At 38.5% G+C, this 19,639-nt stretch overlaps 2 protein-coding genes across 2 annotated transcripts in view; one reads left to right on the top strand and one right to left on the bottom strand.

Annotated features, from left to right (window-relative positions):
- LOC136856854 (pre-mRNA-splicing factor ISY1 homolog) overlaps positions 1-18,536 on the bottom strand; it is an 80,298-nt gene extending 61,762 nt beyond the window's left edge. The window contains exons 1-3 of the mRNA XM_067135049.2: positions 18,401-18,536; positions 18,284-18,306; positions 15,157-15,320 (exon numbers count right to left, since the gene is read on the bottom strand). Of these exons, the coding sequence (XP_066991150.1) occupies positions 15,157-15,320; positions 18,284-18,306; positions 18,401-18,403 (190 nt within the window). The 5' untranslated portion in view covers positions 18,404-18,536. The remainder of the gene's footprint in view (positions 1-15,156; positions 15,321-18,283; positions 18,307-18,400) is intronic.
- Positions 18,537-18,804: 268 nt separating this feature from the next.
- Positions 18,805-19,639, top strand: part of TfIIEalpha (transcription factor IIEalpha) — an 82,873-nt gene continuing 82,038 nt past the window's right edge. Inside the window, exon 1 of the mRNA XM_067135036.2 lies at positions 18,805-19,325. Coding sequence (XP_066991137.1) covers positions 19,202-19,325 — 124 coding nt within the window. The 5' untranslated portion in view covers positions 18,805-19,201. The remainder of the gene's footprint in view (positions 19,326-19,639) is intronic.

Raw genomic sequence — 19,639 nt, 5'->3', positions numbered from 1 at the left:
GAAGAGAATTTAATGAAAATCGGTATGTAAAGTCGGGGAAAGAGCTACTACAATCTAGGCTATAAATCATTTTATTCACGCTGAGTGAAATAGTAGTTTAGGGGAAGGCCTAAAATTTAATTCTCAAATATTTATATTATTACTGACCCCATCGATAAATACTACATAACTAAAGTTATATAGAATTAAATTTTGGATCATTTATGTCATTTTTTTTAATGTACCGGCTATGATAACAGAGATATTCATGAATTTGTATTTTTACTGCTAAGTCCATATCAATGCCGAGCCACGAGAAAATGGGAGAACAGAATTTAATGAAAATCGGTATATATATATTGGGGAATAAGAAACTACAGTCTAAGCCAGGGCCTCTCAAACGCCCAAAATCTCACGCGTGCAGAGCGAGGCGCAAGAGCTCCGTGCACTGTGCATCGGTGCCGCTCGGTATGGCTCGGATCAAGGCTTCGTCTCTGGGCTACTCGGCTATGCTCGGCTCTACTCGGCTCAACTCAGCCCGGATATGGAGCGCTACGGCGCAAGTGGGGGAGAGGGAGACAGGCGGAGCGAGCGAGACAGGCGTGAGGAAAGAGAGAGTAAGCGCTATTGCTCCAAATCGAGGAGTGGGGAGTCTGCACTCTGGTCAACCAAGCCAAGTCGTCTTTTGCACCGTGCACAGTGCATGCACCACGCGCATGCACCCTGAGAGGCCCTGGTCTAAGCTATAAACAATTTTATTGACCCTGGGTGAAATTGCAGTTTAGGGGTAGGTGCCTAAAATTTAATTTTTAAATATTTACATTATTGGTTCTATCAAAAAGTAGTGCATAACAAAAGTTATAGAGAATACAATTTCCAATCATTTATGTTTTATTCAGTTTTACCATACTGACTGTGATAAGAGTGGTATTTCAGAGTAGGAAGAAAATTAAATGTGAAGATTTATAATTACATGTTATAATTCTCATGTTTAGGTCTGTATTGAAATGTACAATGTATAATATCGAAAGCGCATAACATTGATGAAATGAAATGGCGTATGGCTTTTAGTGCTGGGAGTGTCCAAGGACATGTTCGGCTCGCCGGGTGCACGTCTTTAGATTTGACGCCCTAGGCGACCGCTGCGTCGTGATAAAGATGAAATGATGATGAAGACAACACATACACCCAGCCCTCGTGCCAGCGAAATTAACCAATGATGGTTAAAATTCCCGACCATACCGGGAATCAAAAATATAAAAATGACAAAATACCGTAAAGGAACGATCGCTTGAATAATAAGACAAGAGGGAGTCACGAAAGAAAGGAGGATTCACTTTACATTAGATGTCCTAATATTGCAGGGTCAGAAGAAAACTAAATACGAAGACCTACAATATTGAAAGCTCATAACACTGATCAACAATAACATTACATTGACCATTGTTTGTTGTGATGTTCTTTGTCCCTTATGCTGCCACTCAACTTCGATAGATGGGACTGCTGCGTACCGAGTATAACAGCCTGACTGGTAATGGAAATAGCTGAGGAGTTACAAAAACTTTCTTCTTCAGCATGCCATTCCTCTGCTTCATGCATTTTGTGATACTGTTTATATGTTAACACACTGGTTCATTATAGTATTCCAGCTATTCAATCCTTACTCTGATGCGCTGTTTTGAATGAGCAGTGTGCACATTTGGCAGAGGCTCACATAGTAGTAGCAGTAGCAGTAGCAGCAGCAGCAGCAGCAGCAGTAGTAGTAGTAGTAGTAGTAGTAGTAGTAGTATGACCTGGTCTAGAATTACAATTTAGGACTATTCCAATTTATAGCACCACAATTCACTAAATAATTCAAAACTCAACCCTGCAAAGAGCCGTTTGTTAATAAAAGCTTCTTCCTCTTCACTTTTATTAAATTCTTCATTCATTTCATTCCAAATTAGCAGTGAAGAGGGGTTTTCTCCTCTGGCTTGGAGGAAAAATTTGCCTCCAAGTCAGACAGATTTTTCCACCACCAGTGTAGAATTGAGATTTTCCGACTCATCGGGTGCTCTTAGAAAACAGATTAGTAAAAGGGCATAGTTCTTGCCCTCCACTATTCGAACTCCCCCTATCCCGCCAAAAAAATAAGATTTTTCGAATCACGGCTGTCTGGGGCTTGGTCATTCCAGCTCTGGAAATTTGGACTGTTAGATCAGCAACGTAGTACTGTTACAAGATATTAGAATCATTTCTTATTGACGGTTTTCACTTTACAAAGGTGAAAAAATTGGGTGTATCCTCCTAATTCAATACAGCATATATTCCATCATTAGACAGAGTAATCAAATTCAAACATGTTTCGGCTCGTTTGAACCATCTTCAGTTAAGGGGGGGGGGGGGGGGGGTTTGAAATAATTGACATAATACAAGCTAAAAAATGCCAAAAAACATAATGTAGGAACAAATAAAAAAACAAACAAGAGCCTAGACGGAAACAAAATTAGCACAATATACAATATTTACATCATCATGTTGAGCAAAAAACAACTCACTGTGATAAAATTCAGTGAAACAGGGGTGAATACAAAACATAATTGAAACTAAAATTTGTGTTAATCTAAGAAGAAGAGAAATGAAAACAAATGATACAGATGGAAATGAACAATAAGTGCACATAGTGAGGTTGCGGACCTCATAGTTTGCAAAATATTGGTTTTGTAACAATACAAAATATCGATGGGTTTCTACAAAAATAAATTTTCTGCCTGAATTTTCGACAGTGATTTCATCCTATAGCATGTCTGCCTCTTACCTGGAGGGCCCGGGTTTGATTCCCGGCCAGGTAAGGGATTTTTACCTGGACCTGAGGGCTGTTTCGAGGTCCACTCAGCCTACATGATTAGAATTGAGGAGCTATCTGACAGCGAGATAGCGGCCCCGGTCAAGAAAGCCAAGAATAACGGTCGAGAGGATTCATTGTGCTGACCACATGACACCTCGCAATCTGCAGGCCTTCGGGGTGAGCAGCAGTCGCTTGGTAGGCCAAGGCCCTTCAAGGGCTGTAGTTCCATGGGGTTTGGTTGGGTTTAATATCAGAAAATTTATGAACCAGAGGAATGGCATGATAAAGAAGAGAAAGATCTAACTCTCCACTTACTTCCCACCAATATTCAGGCAGGCTGTTATACTCGGTACACAGCAGTAATCCCATCTATCCGAGATGATTGGCAACTGAAGACACAAAACACATCACAACAAACAATGGTCAATGTAATGTTATTGTTGATCAATTTTATGAGCTTTCGATATTGTAGGTCTTCGTATTTAGTTTTCTTCTGACCCTGTGATATTAGGACATCTAATGTAAAGTGAATCCTCCTTTCTTTCGTGACTCCCTCTTGTCTTATTATTCAAGCGATCGTTCCTTTATGGTATTTTCTCATTTTTATAAACATCTTCACAATATCCCTTGTCCATGAGTCCTGGCATTGCTTCCACCTACCTGTGCCAGATTTCTCATTTCATCTATCTTATCCGGCCTCCCTTGGTCAACTCTTGTCTTTCTCTGACCCCGACAGTATTACGTATGGAGGCCTAGGGTGCCTTCATTTTCACGTCCTTCGTGGCTCTAGTTTTTCTTAGGTTGATAACTTCGTTCTTCGAAGTGTCGGACCCCTTCAATTTTTTCCTCTCGATTAGTGTTATATATAGATGATGATCGGAAATTGTATTTTCTATAACTTTTGTTATGTTGTACTTTTCGATATGACCAATAACATAGATAATAAAAAAATTACATTTTAGGTGCCTTCACCTAAACTAACATTTCAACCAGGGTAAATAAAATTATTTATAGCGTAAACTATAGTTTCTTATCACCTGACTTATACATACCTACTTTCATTAAATTCTGTTTACCCATTTTCTCATGGCTCGGCGTTTATATGGACTTAGCAACAAAAATTCAAATTCATGAATATCTCTGTTATCACAGCCGGTACAATAAAAATGTATAAGACATAAATGAAGGGGTCGGGGCAAAAGAGTGCCAAGCAACATTTTTGTCAAAACTGAGCTGTTGCTGCCATTTGTTGAGGATTATGATAAGCTATCAGTAAACACTGGAAACTTGCATAGAAACACATTCAGGTGGCACTGCATGTGACTTTCATCTTGTTGCCCCCAACAGTTCTTAGAATTACTCGGAGCAAAACAGTGTCAAGCAACCAGGAGATGCAGATTACCATGGATTGTAGGAGGAAGCTTGTGTTTTCAAGTGATTCTGAAGAATATCTCAGTGATCCTGATGTAGACGCTGACTATCTTCCTCACATAGCATGTGAAATTTCCTCTCAAAATGGAAGTGAGGTAAGTGTTGCTTGGCATTATTTTGACCATAACTAAAGTTTCCGCCATTGTTGCTTGGGTTATGTAACTTATTAAGTCATTAGGTTATGTTTTAGGAACCATTATAACACACTCTCGGATCTATAGTAAGTGGCTTTTCCAGTTCAGAGTTTACTCTGGTTAGTTAGGCATTTGTTGACCAACATTCGCAAATATTCAAATAAGAAGAGGCGAAACGAAGGAAGAGAATATGTAGCGCGTAAGACCGGAAAAGTTGTTCCAGGAGCAAAAGTTGGAGAGCTATGTCGCTGTCCCCTGAGTTGTTTTGAACTTAAAGAACAACAGATATTGTCAATATTTAATGGGTTTTGGGATTTTGCCGATTTTGATAAGCAAAATGCTTATTTATTTGGATGTATTGGAGCTATTCCTGTAAAACAGAGATACAGGACACCTGAAGGATAGCCAAGCTACAGAAATTGTGGACATACAATGTAGGCATTTATGACTGTGGTAAAGACTTAGTGTGCATGTTTTTGTGGGATGAGATTATTGTACGAGAGGCAGTGACGAAATAGGTAGTGCAGATTTGAAGTATCTGAAAACAAACGCCGTTGATGCTAAAAAGCTTGTGATTTTTTCTGATAACTGCGGGGGCCAGAATAAAAACTGGAATATAATGGCACTCTGGCCTTATTTAATTCACACTAAATGATTTAATGAGATCGAACACTGGTTTTTAACATCCGGACACACATTCTTGCTATCAGATAGAGAATTTGTTAAAATTGAGAAGTACCAACAAAATCAACCGCCTGTGTACGACGCTGCCGACTAGAAATGTATAATTCAAGAATGTGGGAGAAAGAAGAAGTTCAGTGTAACAGACATGAAACAAAACGACTTTTATGACCTGGTAGCATTAAAAGTTTGACTCTTGAACACCAGTAAAAAAACATGTGTAAGCGGCATGGAATTTAAATTCACAGACATAATTTGATCAAATTTGAAGCAAGTAATCCATGGTTTATCAAACTAAAAACAAGAGTGAATATGGATTTTGAAGACTGTAGGGTGCGAAAAAGAGGCAACACCACAATGTTGAGCTTGAAACGAAAGTACACTACTGTGTGAAAAATAAAGAAAAATAAAGTGCAAGATGTGTTGAAACTCCTGGACAATGTCCCACCTGTCCATCACCAGTTTTATCTCAGCTTGATTCCTGATTCTGAAGACACTAATGAAGTTGAAGAAGTGTAGGAAAGGAGCAGCTGATCTTTTAGTTTTAATGTTATACATGTGCAGTTATAAGTCCCTAAATTCCATATTTTGAAAAGAACATCATAGTTAAAAGATACAAACAGACCTTTTTCCGTGATGGGTTTATGTTGATTTATGTAAATTTATTTTCAGTTGCCAGTTCTACCCCGATTTCCGCTGCTACCTATTTAAATATTATTGGTGGAAATGTAATTTTAATTGAAGATTGGTGTTAGTTTTCATTTCTGATTAAAATAGTTGAAATGTCAGACATTGTTTCATTATCATAAAATAATATTCCTAAGATAAGTGTCACTCCCATTGGGGCAATAAAGTGCCAAGCCACAGTATTCTGTGACGTGGTATTAAATGTATTGACTTTTACTCTACAAATAGCAGCCCAAAAGAAATTATGCCTGCAAATCACATACAATGAATATTACTGAACCTTTCAAAGCTATTATTACATCATTCCCGTGAATGGTACGATTTCACGATTTGAACAAACTTTCTAACTGCTCTCCCTTAAAGTTAAGAAAATGTTGCTTGGCACTCTTTTGCCCCGACCCCTTCAAATGATCGGAAATTTAATACTATATAACTTCAGTTATGTAGTATTTATCGATAGAACCACTAATAACATAAATATTTGAGAATAAAATTTTAGGCCTTCCCTTAAACCACCATCCCACTCGGCATGAAGAAAATTATTTATGGCCTAGTTTGCAGCGGCTTATTCCCCGACTTTACATACCAATTTTTATTAAATTCTCTCCAGCCGCTTTCTCGTGATGCACGTACATACATACATACAGACAGACAGAAATTGTGGAAAATTAAAAAGTGTATTTCCTTGTTGCTGTGGGCACGACCGATGCAGAAATACCATGCTCTTTCAATTCTGAGCAATGCACAGATAAAACTCCTATTTTATATATATATATATATATAGATTTAGTCATGCCCATGGTAATCAAATTGTGTTATTTCCTAGTCCTATTGTGAAGTCTTTCATTTGAGGGCTATGTCATCCCTGATATTACTTGGGCACCTTTTTTTAATACATTAGTTTGTTTTAGACTTTCACTGTAGAACTGATCACCCCTGAGATAAATGCTAGTCTGAGACTGAGTCATGAGCGAATGCAATATGGTAATGTTAATTTTTAAAATTTAAATGTAGGCTAACTTTAAAGTCATCACATAGGCTACATTATTCAAGACAATGACTACCATTTTATGCCAGATGAATTATAATATAAATGTTATTATATGCCTACCTACCAACACAGAATTTCTAACATCTTAAATAATTGTGACTTCTTGTATACCAAAAATAAATTAAAGGCAGTCAGACTCTGAATGTAACAAATACTGATACATACACACACCGTATTAGCAAAATAAATACAGGGCAATTCAGAATGATGGACCCGATTTTATAAATTTATTCTATGGAATATAATTAACATATCATACTGTGAGATATGCGCAAAGAAAGGCAAACTCTCAAAGTTTCATTGAATTTAGATTTCATCCCATGTGGTTTCATTTTCAGCCATTACGAGCACGCAGGAAGCGAGTAAAGAAAATGGCTACGGCTGGAGAGCAGAAGTCGTTCTGTATGCTTGATTACCATGTAAACAAGTCTGTGATTAGTGTTTAACGGCATTTCCGTACCAGGTATGGAAGAGACCCACCTATTGGAAAAGCCATTCATACATGGTATGCAAAATTCAGAGACATGGGCTGCATCTGTAAGCGAAAGTAGACTGGCCATCCTTCGACCGGGGAAGAGACAGTGGAATGTGTTCGCGCCAGTTTCGTGCGGAGTCCGCAGAAGTCCACTTACCGAACAGCGAGGCAACTTGAACTTCCACAGGCAACTGTTTGGCACATTCTGTGGAAATGTTTTCGAATGAAACTCTACTGCTTGCAACTGGTGCAGGCCTTAAAAGAAACTGATTATGCTGCTCGAGCGTCCTTCTGTGCTGAGTTTCTTGCATTAATGGAAGAGGATGGGTTCTTCGAAAGTGTAATTTTCAGTGATGAAGTGACTTTTCACCTTTCTGGGACTGTGAATAGACACAACGTAAGGATCTGGGTAACTTCTAATCCCCATCAAGTTGTGGAACACCAACACGATTCTCCCAAGGTGAATGTGTTTTGTGCCATTTCCCATGAGAAGGTTTATGGACCCTTTTTCTTCGCTGAACCTACTGTGACAGGAAATGCTTTTCTTGATACGCTACAACAATGGCACACCTAGAAGAGGATAGTGCAGATTTCATCCTTCAACTGGATGGTGCCCCCCCGCATTATTATGGCAATGTTCGGAGCCATCCCAACGAGACACTGGCACAACGCTGGATAGGTCGTGCACCTCCGGAGGATCGAACTCTCATTCGTAGGCCACCGCGTTCCCCCCCCCGACTTAACCCCATGTGATTTCTTCTTGTGAGATTTCATAAAGGATCATGTTTATGTACCATCTCTTCCACTAACATTGGACGACCTTCATGCCCGCATCACAGCATCCATCGCAGAGATTGACCGCTGTTAATAAACTTAACCATGATAGGTTAATATTGTGTTTGGTCCGTATTGACTGGTCTGAATGTATAATATAACTATTTATAATAGTTTATTTAAATCCGCCTTGACCAATACACTCATTAAATGAAAGAAACATTATTAATTAAACCATACATGTTTCGGGAAATCTCAACCATTCCCTTCATCAGTGGTTAGATCAAAGAATAACACAATATGACACAATCTTTTGCTTTACAATTTGAAGGAGTATTGTGTCCCAATACATCATATCAAAGAGTAAAGAGAATTTATGAAATATTATAAAAATGATCAATACATACAATTTTGGTTGAACTGAATGAGAACACTACAAATTTAGGATCTTCAAGTTTTTCTTCTTTTCTTCTTCCTTTTGTTCCTTAAATGATTATATGCTAGCCTAAACAGTGGGTTATCTTCTGTACTTTCCTCATTTAAACTTGATTCAGAATTACATTTTTGTGTAAGGTAAATTTCTAAATTTTCCAAAACATTCATCAGTTTTCCCTTTTTGGTCGAATGTAATAATTTCATGTCATTGGAAATGTCTGTAAACTTATGATTCATTTCAACCATATGTTCTCCCATTGCCGAATATCTTCTATGTTTGACCGCATTAACGTGTTCTTTGTACCTTGTAGCCAAACTTCTTCCGGACTGTCCTATGTATCGTTGTTTACAATTACTGCTTTTGTCCAATCTGAAGGTACCTTACCAACACTCCATGCTAATTTTACTACTCTATGAAGCCATTTCATCCCTGCCTTCCCACTATACTTCACCATTTCAGGTCTAATTTCATCTATTCTTGCTGCCTTATGACAATTGAGTTTATTTACCATCCTTTCCACTTCCTCAAGCATAATTTCACCAACATCATTTTCCTCCTCCCCATGAGCTTGGCTGTTCGCAATACCACCAGGATGATTTCCTTTAACATTGAGAAGACGTTCAAAATATTCCCTCCACCTCTCCAGTGATTCTCTGGGATCTATTATGAGTTCACCTGAATTACTCAAAACACTGTTCATTTCTTTTTTCCCTCCCTTCCTAAGATTCTTTATTACTGTCCAGAAAGGTTTCCCTGCTGCTTGACCTAGCCTTTCCAGGTTGTTACCAAAATCTTCCCATGAATTCTTTTTGGATTCAACAACTATTTGTTTCGCTCTGTTTCTTTCATCTACGTACAAATCCCTGTCTGCCTCTGCCCTTGTTTGGAGCCATTTCTGATAAGCCTTCTTTTTACGTTTACAAGCTGCTCTCACTTCATCATTCCACCATGATGTTCGCCTTTTCCCATTTTTACACACAGTTGTTCCTAGGCATTCCCTTGCTGTTTCTACAACAGCATTTCTGTATGCCACCCATTCACTTTCTATATCCTGAATCTGCTTACTGTCTACTGTTTGAAACTTCTCACTAATCATATCCATGTACTTCTGTCTAATGTTCTCGTCCTGGAGATTTTCTACTCTTATTCGTTTGCAGACAGATTTCACTTTCTCTACCCTACGCCTAGAAATACTTAGTTCACTACAGATCAGATAGTGGTCTGTATCATCGAAAAATCCGCGGAAAACTCATACATTCCTAACAGATTTCCTGAATTCGAAGTCAGTTAAGATATAGTCTATTATGGATCTGGTATGCCTAGCCTCCCATGTATAGCAGTGAATAGCCTTATGCTTGAAGAATGTATTTGTAACAGCTAAACCCATACTAGCACAGAAGTCCAGCAAACGCTTCCCATTCCCATTAGCTTCCATATCTTCCCCACATTTACCAATCACCCTTTCGTATCCTTCAGTTCTATTTCCAACTCTCGCATTGAAATTGCCCATTAGCACTATTCTATCCTTGCTGTTGACCCTGATCACGATGTCACTCAATGCTTCATAAAACTTGTCAACTTCATCCTCATCTGCACCCTCACATGGTGAATACACGGACACCATTCTAGTCCTAATTCCACCAACTGACAAATCTACCCACATCATTCGCTCATTTACGTGCCTAACAGAAACTATGTTGCGTGCAATGGTATTGATGATAAAGAGCCCTACCCCAGACTCTGCCCTTCCCTTTCTAACACCCGTCAAGTACACTTTATAATCTATCTCTTCTTCGTTATCTCCCCATACCCAAATATCACTTACTCCTAGCACATCCAGATGCATCCTCTCTGCTGACTCAGCCAGTTCTACTTTCTTTCTTTCTTTCTTTCATAAGCCCCATTAATATTGATAGCTCTCCATCGAATTCCATTTCGTTCGCCAAGTTGTTTGCAAGGAGTCCCTCGCCTGTCAAATGGGAGTGGGACTCTGTTACTCCCATAGGTCCGAGGCTTGCTTAAAATGTTCTGAGCTTGGTAAATTCATGAAGCAGGATGCTACCCTACTTGCACATAATCCAAGTGAGGATCTCTCCTCCAACGGGTTATGGACCACTGGTGAATTGTATAGTCCTAGCCGCCTGAGCACAAGGAGGGCCACGACTCAGAATATGTCCGAGATGCCCACTGCCATTCCATAGCAACTGGTATCCCGACTCTCAGGACCACTTACTAGGCCACTCAGCCGTTGCCCGTGGTTCACGAACTAGGACGTGACTACAGTAACCCACAAACATGAACCATTAAGATATATATATGAAATATATTAAGAATTTTTTTTTCTGTACAGTGTTCATTTACACTGTACATTTAAAAAGAATGGTATTTTTTTACCAGTAGTGTCCACAGCAACAAGAAAATCCACTTTTTATTTTCTGTCATTTCTGTCTGTCTGTATACATGTATGTATGGGCATCATGAGAAAATGGCTGAACAGAATTTAATGAAAATTGGTATGTAAAGTCGGGTAGTAAGCAACTACAATCTAGGCTATAAATAAAGTTATTCACACTGAGTGAAATGGTAGTTTAGGGGAAGGCCTAAATGTAATTCTCAAACATCTATGTTATTAGTGGTCTTATCAATAAATAATACATAACGAAAGTTATGTAGAATTAAATTTCCAATCATTTATGCCTTATACGTTTTTAGGGTACCGGCTATAACTGAGAAATTCATGAATTTCAATTTTTGTTGCCAAGTCCATATCAACGCCGAGCATTGCTAACATGGAAATATTGTTCAGTTGTGCTAACTGACGATGGTTTTTGTCATGATTGTCTTAAGTTGTAAAACCGTGTGGTCATTAGTCCATATCGACAAGAAAAACTGTGAAGATTATTATAAAAATGAGAAAAAATCGTAAAGAATCGCCCTTTAAGAATAACTATCGCTCAAAGAGTAAGACAAGATGAAGTTATGAAAGAAGAAAGAAATCTTTTTACGTTAGATACCCTAAAATCACAGAGTCGGAAGAAAACTAAATGTGAAGGCCTACAATATTGAAATCTCATAAATTTTTTTGTTTTGTTTTTTTCTATTTGCTTTATGTCACACCGATATAGATAGGTCTTATGGCGACGATGGGACAGGAAAGGCCTAGGAGTGGGAAGGTAGTGGCCGTGACCTTAAGTAAGGTACAGCCCAAGCATTTGCCTGCTGTGAAAATGGGAAACCGTAACATTACATTGACCATTTTTTGTTGTGATGTGCTTTGTCTCTTCCGCTGCCATTCATCTCTGAAAGACGCGATTACAGCTGCGTAGCGAGTAAAACAGCCTGCCTGAATACTGACGGGAAATAGCTGGAAAGTTAGATAACTTTTTTTTTTTTTTTTTTAATTTTTAGTATGCCATTCCTCTGGTTCACAAATTTTTTGATAAATATTGGTATATAACACACTGGTTCATCATAGCATTTCAGCTATTCGATCTCCACTCTGAGGCGCTGCCTGGAATGAGCAGTCTGCAACATTAACGGAATACGGCAAAAGAGTGATCACGGCTGTCTGCGGCCTTCTCCCGCCGTAGCGAAGCACAGGCACATCAGCTAGTTATAATCTAAAATTGATATCTGCAATCCTGCTTGATTCTCAATTTTGGGATTTTATCAAACTTTGAAAATGCTCTCCGGCAAAAAAGCATATTTGTGGCTTATGACTATCTCTGATGGAACCCTTCAATTGCTTGTCCTTCTTTTGGCCAATTACCTGCCATTTTCCGCCAACATTATTGTTGTCATCACCACCATCTACAACAAAATGAGTGGTTCAGTCTCCATTGTCCCCTCAGTAGCGGGTGACTTACTTACTGAGCACTCCTACAGGGTGAGCTCTCTGATTTGGATTAGTGGGCATTATTCCTGGAAGAACTAGGTTCCCCAAAAAGGAATTGAGCAACAAGGCATTGAGGACTCTCGCTTTTGCCAGATTCTTTGAAGGAGAGTGGCAGATGATTTGCCAGTCTTCTTCAGGAATGCTGTGACCCTTGTTCGGGTTGGAGAAGGTCTTTTCAACTTAGGGGAATGTTGAGGCTTCCCTTTCTCCTCCTCCTCCTTAGCTAATTGGGGAGGTCTTTCCCCCTGCCCTGGTGGAGAAGGGCCCTTCCCAGACAACGTCGACAATAACACATTTTTTTGTTTCACAGGAGGTATGGATACCTTCCTGGGATCTCCAGTTTCTTTACTTACTTCATTTTGTTGGTGGCTGACAGTGGAGACAAAGAGCTCTGGAACAGACATGGACTTGAATTTTTTTTTTTCAGACATCTGGATAAGATAGCTTATCCCGAGTTTTAATCTTCTGGATCTTCTCCTCCTCCCTGAATGTGGGACACTCCTTAGATATTGGAGAACGCACACAGGTGGTGGTGTAGATTCAACACCAGCATGCTCCCATTTCAGGATATTACAGGTTATCAAACCTACATATCGCAATGAGGTGTGGTCAAATTTCTGGTAGTTATAACACCTCATTGGAGATGTTATGTTTGGACATAGAGTTATACTGCTACCTCTATTTGTTCAGGCAGAGAATGGGCCTCGAAAGTCAGGATGAAAGCACCCATATTGAGCAGCTTATCACCAACATACCCCTTTAATCACTTCACATTGGTTGCACCCCAACGAGCAAGGTTTCTGATCATGTTATTATCGGAAACCTTAACGAAATCTCTATGGAAGGTAACTCCTTTGCTTCTTGACGTTAACTTCAACCTTCCTGAACAATTTGACTTCAAGTAGCCATCTAGACCGTTCAGCCATTGATGTCTTGATCCATCACGGAGCTTTTGCATCACATCGACTTCACAACCAACAATTCCCTCAACTGCACTGCTGATTAGGAAAGGACTCTCATCTAGGAAACGTGTCCCTACAGTCAGCAGCTACTGGGGAAGCACAGCAGGTGTAGTAGGCTAATTCATGTATCTGTTCTATGATCAAAATGAAACTTGAAATATGTATGCCACTAAGGGTGGCGTGTACCGTCTTGGAGTAATTTACTCCGGAAGTAGCATTTACTAAAGAAGTCCATACTGGAGAACTAAATTACTACGGGAGTTATTTACTCCGGAAGTAACGTCGGAGAGTTGAAGTACATGGTACTCTTTTAGTTACTACTATAGAAGTAGCGCTCGTTACTCGTGGAGTGTAGTTGTGTTTGCGTGTTTTATTTAAAGAAATGTAAGTAGATAAGGTTATGTATGATAGGAAACGTAAGCAAAAAAGATAAAGGATTGTTAGTAGAGATAATGAAGATCTATGCAAAGGATATAGAGTGTAAGAAACACGACCATAAAGATGCTCAATAAGAAAATAAATTCATAGAAAGCTGCGATAGAAGAATTCAATGCTTCGAGTGACGGAAAACACAGGGAAGAGCAAGTTAAAATTCTGTGGAAGGACTTAAAAGCGAAGGCATAAAAAACACAGAAAGTCATGGACACGCAGAAAAAATTAAAACTGATGGTGGTTTCTTCATATAGATCACCTACATCCACAGCGAAATTGTTTCCCATTTTCACACCAGGCAAATGCTGGATCTGTACCTTGCCGCTTCCTTCCCACTCCTAGGCCTTTCCTACCATGCCATCGCTATAAGACCTATCTGTGTCGGTGCAACATTAAGCAAATTAAAAAAAAAAATAGAAAGAAAAGGAAAAATACCCCTTCTGATTTCTGAAAAGTTTATCGTTGTCACCGGGAGGGCAGAGAATGGGGATATGCGTGCAGTCAATTGCACCCAGGATGTGAGGGAACGTGCCAATGTGAAGAATTTCCTTTTATTTTCCAAACAATCATCATTTGCAGGCGTACCTCCCTCTTAACCTCACTAGTGCTTTAATCACGAGATGAAAGATACGGCCAGTAGTCGTGCGGTAAACGTTAATTAGACCACTGGCAACTAACTGAAATGTTCTGGTGCAAAACACTCGTAGGGCACGCAACAACTGTAATTTGGGAGATAACTTACAACAAAATTAAGACAGGAATTCAGCTGAAAGTGATCTCCAAGTAGATTTAGAAGGAATGTAAAGGATTCCTTCTTAACGAAAAAGTTTCTGAAACTCTTTCCGTGTGCACATTATACAGCTCTCGCCTTTCACGAACTGTACGCACTATTATATTTCCCGTCGTTTTCTGCATCGAGATCGTCAATATAATCTAAGTAATCCACAAACATGTTTAAAACGTCTTCCTCTCATATCTGGTACGATATTATCATTAGTCAACAAGTCTAAACCTAGCTTACTTCATGCATGACGCGAGAGTAAATTCTAACCTATATTCGTGCATTATTTACTTCTTTAGTAATATACTACAAGATGGTGCTCTTCAACATTTTACTGTTGTAGTAATTTAGTCCAGGAGTATCTGAAGGGACTAAAATATTTCGGAAGTAATTTACTCTTATATGGAAGTCGCTGAATGCTGACTTCAAAAATACTTTACTACGGAAGTAGAACTTACTCTTGGTTGGTGCACACCACCCTAAATGATCTACAATGAAATCACATGTTAATTGTTTTATCATTATTTGAACATTCCATTTCTAAGTTGAATAGTTGATATTCTAGTCTATCTCACATTCTTTCTGCAAGCCAAGGAAGAATAAAAACAAACCATTTTGAATTTGTGCAACTTTCTTTGCTATTTCTCTGATTATCTGTAACCTCCATTTTTCAGCTTTCTGCAAATCATGACATTCAGAAGCAAGATATGGTCTTCTTTCTTTCTCTTTTCCTAAGTCATTCACCTGTGCAGCTCTCCATCTAGCTAATGTTGTCCTGAAATAGAAATGAAAATATTTAAGAAAATAATTCACTCCACAATAATATTATCATAACAGCCTATATAGATGCCATACTAGAAACAGTAAAACAACACAAGCAGGCTTGGAATATCAGTGAATAAAGGTAGTAAAACTAACTTGCATTTGCTCACTAGTGAAAGAAAGTGAAGCCTCAACAAAAGATCAAAGTAAAGTGTTACAAAAGCCTTCAAAGCTAAAAAGCTGAAACACTCATCCTCATCAGTCATGACATCACTACCTTACTCCATTGTACAAACACTAACGACTAAAACAGGGAGGGCTTGATTAGCTCCACTTTCTATAATAATAATAATAATAATAATAATAATAATAATAATAATAATAATAATAATAATGGCATGTGGCCTCCGAAGAGACCTGGTGCAGGTCTTTTGGACTGATGCCTATATTTATTAACTTAACCATTGGGTTTAATTTGTTTTGGTCTGTATTGACTTCATCTATTTACCACTGAAAATTGCTATTACGTTATATATCTAAAACATCAGCCCTGTCAATATTATGGAATGTTTTAAATTATTTATTTCATCACTAAAAGCCGTACATGTTTCGAGAACTTTACACGTTCTCTTCTTCAGCGGCCCAAAAACTACCAAACATTTCTTGGATTTAACCTATCACCTATCAGCTTGATTGTTGTTAAATATGAAGTGCAAGTTAAAATTCTGTGGAAGGACTTAAAAGCAAAGGGATAAAAAAAGCAGAAAGTCATGGACACGCAGAAAAAATTTAAACTGATGGTGGTTTCTTCATACAGATCACCTATACTATGGGAACTAGAGCTCAAGAAAAAGTTCGCGTACTATACATCCACAGAGAAATTGTTTCCCATTTTCACAAGCACTGTGAGAGAACAGTTTGGTTTCATATCTCATTCTTAAAAATTTGCAAGTTTCTTTCATTCAAAAAGTAAGCTTATAGTTTTACATTACTGTTAATATCATAATGAGAACTATGGAACCTCCAGTTTTATGTGGAATCTTAACCACAGGAACATGTCCTCATCCCAAGGAGGTGCAGCTCTTTTCAGGCACATCCCCAATGGAGGTGAGCTGCACGTACCATTTCAACCACATACCAGCCCTCCTGCCATTCTTAAATTTACTTTACCACAGGAACATCATCATCATCATCATCATCAGTTTTCCACTCCAGTTGCCTGGGTGTGGTTTACGAGCACTCTCCACTTCTGTCTGTCCATGTACCACTCTTCTCTCAAGACGACATCCCAGCTGATTCCTCTTGTTCCTATGTCCTCTTTCACTTGGTCCAGCCACCTCTTCCTAGGTCTTCCTACCGGTCGTTTTCCGGCCACGACTGTGTGTAGCCATTGTTTTGCTGTCCTTCCATCGTCCATTCGTTTGACATGGACAAACCATTTCAAACGGGCCCTTGTCACTTTTTCATTCAGGGACACACCAGCTTGCTCCCTTATTCTTTCATTCCTTACCCTGTCCCTTTTTGTCTTCTGTACCATAGTTCGTAGGAACTTCATTTCTGCGGCTTGTAGTTTGCTCTCCACTTGTTGGGTTGTTGTGCGGGTTTCTAGGCGATATGTTATTATGGGGGTGAAGTATGATTGGAATAGAATCTGCTTTGATCTTAAGGGAACTTGTTCGTTCCAGAGGAGGTTCCGAACTTGATGGTAAAACTGAGCTGATTTTTGAATGCGGTTGTTAATCTCCTGCTGTATTCTGTTATCACTTGAAATGATGCACCCAAGATATTTATATTGGTCTACTGTTTCCAGTTGTGTACCTTCCAGCATTATTTTTCCTTTCTTCTTCTGCCTATTGACAGACATAGTAACAGTTTTCGATTTATTTATTGTTAATCCGTGTGCTTTCAAATGTTCATTCCTCGACCTCGAAGGTGCTATATTCCCAAAGAGATACATTACAGAACTGCTGCTGTTAGTAGGGTAATTAATCCTCAGACTGGCTTGATGCAGACTCTGGCATTACCTAATCCTATGCTAATATTTTATCCCTGTATATGTAAATTTGTGTGTAACCTTCAAATTTTTCTCCCATACTACTGTCTTTTTTTTTTCTTTTTTTTTTTGTCTCAGCTTAGATAAACAGAAGAAGATAAGTTTGGTTGACTAGTTAGCCAGCTCTATGCTTGTTTCTTCTACTTCGTACTTGGGACCATGCTTGTTCAACCAATGGGCTTTGATCTTTGCCGAGTATTGTCACATCTTCTCCCACTGTAGCTCCTTTCTTTCCTTTGAGCTGGGTAAGGGGGAGGGGCTTTCTTCTTATGTAGTATTTCTGGAAAACCATGGACTTTCCTCAGGAATAGTGTGTATTTTTATTTCTTGTATAATAATTTATTTTTTTTTTTTTTTACAGGTATGTTATAGTGTAATATTTATATTTAACTTGTATGTTCAACAGACTGAAAAACTTTTCAGTTACATTTACCAGATGGTATGGACAGTTCAGCAGACTCATTTGTTCACAGAAATTGAGCATCTTTCGTGTTTGGTTCCTTCACACACTCATTAACCAGTGTTCGAGCATGAAGCTTTGAACTTAACCAGACTTTGGAATACTGAGAAAGACCCCTCTTATAAGCGAGTTTGGATGAGTCTACACGTCCTTTTGCACAGGTACGGTAGGCTATATATGTTGAGCCCTCAGCCCGAAGGCTGATTGGAACCTCAACAGATCCACAATCAACTGTGATAAGTAGCCTAGGTGTCACTGAAGAGACATTCTAGGGAAAGGGGGGAGTATAGTGGAGATAAAGTATGTAATTATAAATTTAAAATAAATTGTGTGTGCCACTACTGTTCTCCTCAGATTACACGAGATAGGCCTATAGACTACAGTAATCGAGTATTTTTAATAAAAGGACAATCGACTCAGTAATGCACAACTGAGTAAAACTTGACAGATAAATGGTACTCACATAGCCTTTTCTGCGTTTCTTGCCTGAAAAAACAAAAACAAACATGACATATCAACGCATAACCTCAAAATGTAACCATTATTACACGCTTTCAAGCTGTACTTATGAACCACTTACCATGGTTAGATGAACTCAATACGATGATATATTCAAATGTAGGAGAACTAATTACAGTTTGCAATTGTAAAACAAAGTTAAACATGGGTGACATTCTATACTTGTATCATACTTATGCATCCCAATGACACCATACTGAAACAAAACAATTACGAAATATAAATTCGAGTATGTTTTGTTTCCATGCAAGGTGCTGAAAAACATTGACGACGTAAGAAAGAATTTTGCTGTCAGAATCATAATAACTAAATAAACAATAGCGGAGATATTATGACTAAAACTAAACCTAAAATCGGTGTTTTATTCAATTTCTACCTTATCTGGGACTTACTTACCTTCTTATATATATTTCATGCAATGAGGAAAATGACAATCGTTGGTTAGCATGAGTGTTTACCTGTTGCTGCTGTTGCAAGTACTGAGAAACAGTCATGGATGCGTAGACTTGATACTTTTCGTTTGAAACGTAGACCTAACTGTGAAATTTTATCAAGAAAAGTTGTAGAATTATGACTTTAAGACATTCCTCTATCGTCTTATATATGTTTAATGTGTTTCGAAACGGCAGCTGCTGCCATAGTAGACTCTTAACTACTGTATGTGTGTTTTTAGAGGCATTATGAAAGTTATGTTTCATGTATCTCTGTTTCTGGCTGTCAGCCACAGAACATTCTGTTTGTGAGCATAAGTGTATGTCAGAGCATGTGAATCTTGTGACTTTTGAAATTTTTCTTGCTGTGTCTGGACTTCAGGAATAACATGCTTTTGAAGTGCTCAAGGCATTTTTTGGAATAAGTTGAAATGAGTGAAGAAAAATTTGTGACTGAAGTTCCTAGTAGTTTAAAACAATTAGCCCGGTTGGTGGTTAGAGGATTTTACACTATTGAAGATGCTCTGATTGTTGATATGTTGGTCAGGAATCCATGTAAGTTTGATCTAATAGTGTCACTGTTGTTTGATACTTAGCCATCCACAGAATATATTTATGAAGCACTATCTAAAGAATATTTTCAAGGTTGTGTTCACTTGGTTGCTAGATTGTATTCAAATGTTGAGGCCTGGAGGATTGTAAGTTGCTGCAAAAAAGAACTCAACAATATTGTGGGATGGACAGCATACAACGGTATGATGGTAAACAGAGTGAAAAGTCAGGTTGTAAATTTCACCAAGAGGAGAAGTCCTCTCAGTTTTAATTCAAGCTCGATAGCTGCAGTCGCTTAAGTGTGGCCAGTATCCAGT

Source organism: Anabrus simplex, chromosome 1 (genome assembly GCF_040414725.1).
Source record: "Anabrus simplex isolate iqAnaSimp1 chromosome 1, ASM4041472v1, whole genome shotgun sequence".
Lineage (NCBI taxonomy): Eukaryota > Metazoa > Arthropoda > Insecta > Orthoptera > Tettigoniidae > Anabrus > Anabrus simplex.
Note: the sequence above shows the minus strand (reverse complement) of the source record. Positions and strands in the feature narration are given on the sequence as shown.